General features: G+C 36.7%; 1 protein-coding gene across 1 annotated transcript in view; it reads left to right on the top strand.

The window, feature by feature from the left end:
• LOC106465487 (solute carrier family 35 member F2-like) overlaps positions 1-9,001 on the top strand; it is a 42,503-nt gene that overhangs the window by 28,796 nt on the left and 4,706 nt on the right. The window contains exon 6 of the mRNA XM_022393402.1: positions 3,810-3,964. Coding sequence (XP_022249110.1) covers positions 3,810-3,964 — 155 coding nt within the window. The remainder of the gene's footprint in view (positions 1-3,809; positions 3,965-9,001) is intronic.

The following is a 9,001-nucleotide window of genomic DNA, read 5'->3' as shown; positions in this document are numbered from 1 at the left end:
AGTTACAAGTTTGAGAACAGGCTTTCCGCACCAGTCATGAAATATGTGATATATCCTGTTTGTTGATGAGCCACATAGAACCAAATCACTAAAACTGTATTAAGTCTTCGAGGAAACATTTATGTTACTCTGTTTACTTCAAACTTTCGAAGGAAATCGCTGTAATATGGGAGATATAAGAGCAAAATATAATACTCCATTTAGCTACCAAATATAAGCGTGTCCTTTTTGTCTGTCTAACATATGTCTATTTCACATCCAATTCAGTTCAGTGCTTGCGACCTCCTGAGCTGACATTTATAAGCTCTTTATATCTGCTGTTGAATGGCAGAAGTAAAGTAACTAAAGGCAGAAAACGTCTGCATTTATCACAACAAATCAAAACTAAAACCTAAAAAAATGCGAAGCATGTTTCCGTACATATTCGCAATAAGTAGATTTTTTTCGGTCCTACGTCCTTGTCGTCCAGACAACTTGGGACAGCTTTACGTCTTCAAAAATAGTGTTAATCCTGACATTTGACATTATCGACTTGTACTTATACCCTTCACCATTGGTGAAGGGTGGGGGTCAAATATTGCAGCAAAATGAGTCATTTAATGTGTATATTTGTTAGCATATGCTCAGTGTAAGAAACAAGCAAGAAATCTGCGGACTTACAACGCTAGAAACCGGGTTTCGATACCCGTGGTGGGCAGAGCACAGATAGCCCATTGTGTAGCTTTGTGCTTAATTACAAACAAATCTACGTAAAATACATAGAAGACCCCCAGCAGTGATCGGTGGGAAAAACTTGGAATATCACTGTTTTTTAGTGTGTTTTTTTAATTTAATTATTTGTTATTTATATATATATGATTACAAACCCTGCAATCAATAGTGTCATGGATCCACAAAAAGGTTTGGCGCCTAAATAATTTAGAATAATGTGCTTAAAAAGCCGTTAGGATCCTAACGGATTTCTAAGCTTAAAATTGCATCGTTATGAAGCTTGCATAATGCTTGTCATGAATATATATATATAGGTGGATATATTACTTAACAGTAGCCGCTAAAGATGGTAATGGATAACACCTGAAGCGTTCTGCTGACCCTCTAGTATTATATTAACACCATAACACAGTGTTAGACAATCGTCTGAGGAATTCTGTTGCTCTGAAGATTATTCATTCTGTGTTGTAAGTTAATTTATCAAAGAATCCCCCGCCCCGGTGGGACAGCGGTATATCTAAGTGTTTCGATTCCCGAGTTGGACACAATATGGATTGTCTGTAAAAAAAAACAAAAACAACAACAAACAAATAACTTCTTAAAGCTCACTGTGTCGTAAGACAACATTTTCCTTCCTTCAAGTTCTTGACCACTTAACGGTTTCACGCCATTCTTCCTTCTTTTGACCAGCGCGTGCTCCACCCCCCACCCCCCAGTCAACAGATACAACACGTCTTCTGGAAAGTTCTAGAAGTCTTCTTGTACTATCAAAATGCCAACACACGATGGTTCGTTGATTTGAACTCCTGCTGTTTCTTGTTGATGTTTGTATGTTTAAGAGATTCGCCCAAAGCTCTGCAATGACTATATAGGCTTAGCCGTCCCTAATTTTGAACTGAGACTATGGGGAAAAATAGCTAGTTAAGAACACCCACAGAAAATTGTTAGGTAACTCTTTTTGATCGAATACTGGGGTTTGACAATCACTCTTATAGTTCATCCAAGGTCCCAAAGTGCGGAGCGCGTTCTTACGGAAAAGGGACGCGTACCATGAAATAACTGATTCACAGTCCGACCCCTGTTAATATTCTTCCCAAGTTATTTTTAACAAATTATCAACTTTTTTTTTTACCATTCACTACCAGCGTGTTCCATATTTGCATTATATTGAGTGATTTTATTTGTCATATACAACTCTTAATGTAAAGAAATGAACAACAACTTGGGTGAAATCGTTCATTTCCAATGCGAGGTAAATATAGATATCCATCAATAATTTGTGTAATTAATTTGAAGACCCGCGAGCAGTTTGGTGCACAAATAGTTTGGAAAAAAAAATGTGTTGAAAGTCAGATGGAGTCCTGACCTTATTTGTAGTTTTAGGGTTAAAAACAAAAACTCTTAAGGCCATTTTAACTTCTTCTTCCTTGAAACCTAAAATGACATTTCAGAATAAGCCCTCTTTTCTGAAGGTAACCCCCTTTGTTATTTGTAGTATCCCCCTCTGCTAATTTAAAAAAATTAGTTTTGCATCTTACTGAAATAATAAAAAAAAATTGTTCACGTGAAAGAGTGTGTGAAAATTGGATCGTTATGGCTAATATGATTGGTTGTTTGACGTTATGGCTAATATGATTGGTTGTTTGATGATATGGCTAATATGATTGGTTGTTTGACGTTATGGCTAATATGATTGGTTGTTTGACGTTATGGCTAATATGATTGGTTGTTTGACGTTATGGCTAATATGATTGGTTGTTTGATGATATTGCTAATATGATTGGTTGTTTTATGATATGGCTAATATGATTGGTTATTTGATGATATGGCTAATATGATTGGTTGTTTGACGTTATGGCTAATATGATTGGTTGTTTGATGATATGGCTAATATGATTGGTTGTTTGACGTTATGGCTAATGTAATTGGTTGTTTGACGTTATGGCTAATATGATTGGTTGTTTGATATTAAGCTACACGACGATCTACGCAATCGAAACCCGATTTCTAGCGTCATAAGCTCTCAGACTTACCATTGGGCCACTGGAGGGCGACTAATATAAAGATGTTTTGTAGTTATTAAGTCAAAAATACTCCGAATTCCCTTTAGAGAATCGTGTGCGCAACTGGTATATTTAATTAATTCAAATTGTACAATACAGTTGTTTCGTTAATTTTATTTCCCTGCATTTTATTCAATGATTCCTGATAATCTTGAACACAAATGTGATGACTGGTGAAAATCAATTAAAAAACTTAGAACTTCGATTTTGATAGAAAAAAAAAGGTTAATTGAATATTTACTTCCGGAATAAGAGACACAAAACATGTTTAATAAGACATATGATCGGAAATTTTTTCTTTTCGCTAAATAGAAACAACAGTTTTTAATGTTAAGGAAACCTAAAAGCAATGAATAATATTTAAATATAAGAACGCCCTCATATGGCAAAAAATGTAAATATTTTTTTAAATGATTTTCTTAATCCTGAAGAGCTTTGGACTTCGGAGGTGGTGAATCGGGTTCGAACCGTGCGATGCCACAAAATATTTCCCGCAGTTTAAGCTGTGGATGAGTAGTGGGACACTGCTGACTGGCTGCCTTCCCTCTGTTGGTCAATAGTTCAAAATTATATACGGCGTCAGACGACCTTAGTAGCTTTACCACATACAGCAAAATAATTTCACTAAACAAATATAAGAAGTCGTATCGAAAACTATGGGCAGGTGGTTAGGGCCCCGGCATGGCCAGGTGGTTAAGGCACTCGACTCGCAATCTGTGGGTCGTGGGTTCGAATCCCCGTTCCACCAAACATGCTCGCCCTTTTACCCGTGGGGGCGTTATAAGTGACAGTCAATCCCACTATTCGTTGGTAAAAGAGTAGTCCAAGAGTTGGTGGTGGGTGGTGATGACTAGCTGCCTTCCTTCCTAAATAGGGACGGCTAGCGCAGATAGCCCTTGTGTAGCTTTACACGCAATTCAAAACAAACCCTTATTGGAAACATCATAAAATTGCTTCCAATTAGAATATTAATATATGAATATTAATAAGTATTAAAGAACGTTAATTGATGTTTATTTTCGCCACAATATTTAGTTGCTGCACTCCTCGTGTTCTCCACGTGCCTCTTTCTTCTCTACGTCATCATGCCCTTCCTCATGAAAATCACCAGCGCCACCGCAGTAAACCTGTCCATATTAACTTCTGATTTTTATAGTCTTCTTTTTGGAATATACCTTTTGAAATATGAGGTAAGTCATGTTTGTAGGAGGAGATAAGGCATAATTAAAGTGTTGATTGCGATTTAAAAGAGTATCTAAACTTTGTTTTTCTGTGTTTTGTTATCTTCATCTAGCGAAGGTAGTTCTTAAGCGTTGCTTTCTATTGCTATCCATTAGGCTTAGAAACGTTCATTTTGAGCTCATTTGGATTATATCCAAGAACAGTCAGGCGTAAATTTCTCACCTATTTGCTACTGGATATTGTAAAATATTTTGTTTCTATATGAATTGCCTGAGATATAGAATATCCGCAAGCTACCATAAAAAAAGATATTTAAAGGCATTTTTTTAATGATAAGAATATATCAATATATGTTGTGAAATCTTCATAATGAACATCACAGGGATGCGGACAACGTTAATTTTTCGAACTTGGCGAGGCTTAGGCAATTAGGGCAATATCTTGAGTACCACTCATATCTAAAATTGAATTAGAAAAAATCCTGATTCAATCTCACGGACTGAAAAGACCATCACGTACCACGTAGCAACTTAATAATAATTACTATTTTTTTTAACAGGTTATTGACACAATCGAAATCTCAACATAATAATTTCAAAGGTTTCTTGACAAAGTCCATATCTTATCATTCTATATAGCTTATCGACACAACCCAATCTTAACATTTTAACACCGTTGAAATGTTAATGAAAGTGTGGTTTCTTATGAATTTCGTGTAAAGCTACACGAGGGCTATCTGCGCTAGTCGTCCCTAATTTAGCGGTGTAAGACTAGAGGGAAGGCAGCTAGTCATCACCACCCACCGCCAAATCTTGGGCTACTCTTTTACCAACGAATAGTGGGATTGCCCGTCACATTATAACGCCCCTAAGGCTGAAAAGGCGAGCATGTTTGGTGTGACGGGGATTCGAACCCGCAGATTACTTTAATCAAAGAAAGTGAATTCTTTTTTTATGGATTGGTCTAATTTTTCCAATTCTATCTCGGTGGTATTTTATCCTTCGCTTTATTTGATGTAGTTTTGTTATTATTTTACTATTTGTTAAATAATATGTGTACTCAAAAATGATTTTTCATACAACTTACTTAGGAATTTGACATTTGGATAATGTTTGTTTGTTTTTGAATTTCGCGCAAAGCTACACGAGGGCTATCTGCGCTAGCCGTCCCTAATTTAGCAGTGTAAGACTAGAGGGAAGGCAGCTAGTCATCACCACCCACCGCCAAATCTTGGTCTACTCTTTTACCAACGAATAGTGGGATTGACCGTCACATTGTAACGTCCCCACAGCTGAAAGGTGTGACAGGGATTTGAACCCGCGACCCTCAGATTGCGAGTCGAGTGCCTTAACCACCTGGCCATGCCGGGCCAACATTTGGATAAACAGTAACTTTGTTTAATTAGCGGTTATCATGAGCGCCCACATGGGAGCAAAGCCTAAATCAAGGGTACTGAACGAATAAAGAGATAAGTATGTTTCTCACTTTCCCCCCCCCCCCCCCACCCCTGCGAATGCTCATGGCGGTTACCAGACTGAGTGTCGTGGTCGCGAGAAGACAATTACAATTATAGGCCTACCCTTGTTCTAGATTTCAAAGCTTTGAAAATATCCCCTTGAAGATGTTGCTACGCTATTTCGGGTGCTGTCTGGAGTCGTGTAATTTTTTATGTCTCAAATGGGAGTCGCAAACAAAAAGTTTTTGGGAGCGTTGGTTTACATCATAAAGTCAGGATTTAAAAACATAAACTATGTTAGTAAACATTTTGAAGTCTGGAAATATTGTTACACGATAGAATAAGGGGTTAAAGTCTTCTTCAAATATTTCAATTCTCCTATTGTTAAAATACCACGTTTTGCAGTGATGTTTGCACAGGGTTTAATCGCCCTCTCACCAGATGGTATACGTGGACATTATTTACAAAGAGTAACGTCCAATAAGAGAGGCGGCGTTGGCTCTGGTTAATCAGAATAAGCCACAAGTTTGTAGAACAATCACCAAAGCGCTTTTCTTCTTATGTTTTCAAAACCCCATGAACTTGAACCTTTAATCCGGATCTGCCAAGATGAACAACACGTAACAATATGGTGATTAATTAGGTAGAGTAAAACCTCATCAAAGACAAGATTAGGGACTTTGCCTTTCCCGCCTTCCTTTCTCCTAATCGGAACATCCACAGCAAAATGATGGTGAATCCAGCCATCCATTACGTCACTAACAATTAATCTTTCCCCCACGCTTGGCAGGAACAAACCTATTCTTCTTTGGCTGTTGGAGCTAATGATCTGTGTATTTGAATGGAAAGAAGAGGATAGCCACAAAAATAAACCAGAAAAATAGTATCTATAAGCATTATAACCTGTCAGGTAACTTATTAACTGATAAACAATTATTGTAATTTATTTCCTTAGCCTAAATCCGACAAAGACATGTTCACCTAAATATCATTGCAATTTAATTTTTAAGCCTAAATCTGAGGACGACTTGTTATCTGAAATGTTCTCGTAATTTATTTCCTGAGTCTAAATCTGATGAAGAGATGTTACAAGAAAAGGATGTTCCCTGAAATGTTATCATAATCGTATTTTTTAGCCTAGATCTGAAAGAAGGGGTGTTCTCTTACATGTTGTAATAACAGAATTTTTTAACTTGAACGACATGAAGTGTTCTGTTCTGTGAATACTTGTTTCGTGATATCTCATCATTGGGATACTGATATCTCAAACGATATCAACAGTGATCTTCCTCATGTTGATTTATATCCGTTTCTTACTCGAGAAGAAATGAAAACTCAATATCTGAGATATTTGCATAATTAATTTTCTTTTTAACGACTTGGGAAACGTGCATTCCTGAAATCCTTTCGTGATTGAATTTCTTAAATTAGGCTTAATGAAAAGCTGTTGTCTGAACTGACTTACATAAAATTCTTTCCTAACGCCTAACGAAAAACTTTCTCCTGAAACGTTCTCATAATTCAGTTTCTTAGCCCTAAAACTATGTCCTGAAACGTTCGGATGATTCAGTTTCTTAGCTCTAAAACTATGGCCTGAAACGTTCTCATGATTCAGTTTCTTAGCCCTAAACCTATGGCCTGAAACTTTCTCATGATTCAGTTTCTTAGCCCTAAAACTATGGCCTGAAACGTTCTCATGATTCAGTTTCTTAGCCCTAAAAATATGGCCTGAAACGTTCTCATGATTCAGTTTCTTAGCCCTAAAAATATAGCCTGAAACGTTCTCATGATTCAGTTTCTTAGCCTTAAACTATGGCCTGAAACGTTCTCATGATTCCGTTTCTTAGCTCTAAAACTATGGCCTGAAACGTTCTCATGATTCAGTTTATTATCTCTAAGACTACTTGTAACCATGTCCAAACCCGGTTTCTTATCTCTCAGACTATCACTTGAAGCGTTGTTTGTTTGTTTTGAATTTCGCGCAAAGCTACACGAAGTCTTTTGATTTTCCTGGCTTAGACTCGACGACGCTTGAGCTTTCGTTAGAAGTAGTAGGCTTAGGTGTCATTATGGAGAGCTAGTTTCTTACAATTAGGCTTAAGTGACAACAAAACTTGTCACTACTTCATATGGTGATTACTAAGGTAACACTACTTTATAATTCTTATTGTTCATTTCTATAAACTAGAACTGATGAAGTTTTGTGCTCTAAGTTATCAGTTTCTTAACTTAATGAAATGAATAAAAGATAAAAGAAACTAAGTAACAAAATTACGCATTTGTAGTCTTCTTACGATGAATAATTTTTGCTCAAATGTTATAATTCAGATTTAAGCGTAATCCTAATGCAGAAGTATAAATGCACATTTATGGAAATTATTTTTCAGTGAAAATTCTTTAAACATCAGTTCGTTGAAAGTATTTTAGAAATTACATTTATCACATACATAGACAACAACTACCGACCTGAAATGTTTTCTTAATTAATATTAGGAGTTTAGGCCTGAGGGCGAGCTATTGCCTTCAGAGTTTACGCCCGAAGGCGAGCTACTACCTTTAGTGTTCAGTTATAATTTTGTGTTTGGACTCGAAGAATAGCCGTTAAAATTTTGTAACAACTAGTCTTATTTTATTATTAAAGTTTGTTTGATAATGATGTCTATGTCTTTATACAAGTTGTGTTTGCTAAGCCTAAATTAATTCGCTTTTCAAAGTCTTTTTGCATAGATTAAAGAATCAAAACTGTGTCAGTTTAAATATTTCCAACTGGCTTTAGCCTAATCGAACTGTTATAATAAATAATGTACGATGATAATATAAAGTATATTGTGAACATGTTTGACAGTCGTATGTATACGTATTTCACAAAATATTTATCTGTAACTTCAAATGTTTTTATTTCCTTCTTAAACATCGGGTTTAATTAAAACACAGGTTATCTAAACATTTTGGGACGTGTTACGAACAAAAAAAATGTAACAGTTGCGATATGACGATTTGTGGCTCTGATGGCTTAGTGGTAAGTTTGAGGACTTATAACTTTAAAAATCGGGTTTCAGTACTCACGGTGGGCAGAGTACAGATAGCCCGATTTTTAGCTTTGTGATGAACAAAAAACAAAACGGTTTCTGGTGGATGAAGGACACACCATTTTGCCAAAATAAGTTTAATCACGAATAACGCATGCGTGATCACCAAATACGTCATTAACAAAAATGGTGACAAAGAAGGTCACGTGGGTCCTGTAGCTAGCAGAGATGTACTCGCCTATTCTTAGAGTGTGTGGAAAAGATATCTTAGTTTAGAATTCTATTAAGAAGTGTGACCGACAATTTCGAGACTCAGAAGCGCATGTTACATAAAAAAAAAGAAGCCAAGACGGGCTGATCCCCGGCCACCAAACATCACTCCTTTTAACTTTTTCTTCTAGGGCTATGTGAAGGACATCGTCTACGGTGCCACCCAGTGGCACAGCGCATGTCTGCGGACTCACACCGCAAAAAACCGGGTTTCGATACCCGTGGTGGACAGAGCACAGATAGCCCATCGTGTAGCTTTGTGCTTAATTCCAAACAAACAAACAAACAAA

Source organism: Limulus polyphemus, unplaced genomic scaffold, assembly GCF_000517525.1.
Source record: "Limulus polyphemus unplaced genomic scaffold, Limulus_polyphemus-2.1.2 Scaffold1960, whole genome shotgun sequence".
Lineage (NCBI taxonomy): Eukaryota > Metazoa > Arthropoda > Merostomata > Xiphosura > Limulidae > Limulus > Limulus polyphemus.
The sequence above is the reverse complement of the archived record's forward strand: the minus strand, read 5'-3'. Positions and strand labels throughout refer to the sequence as shown.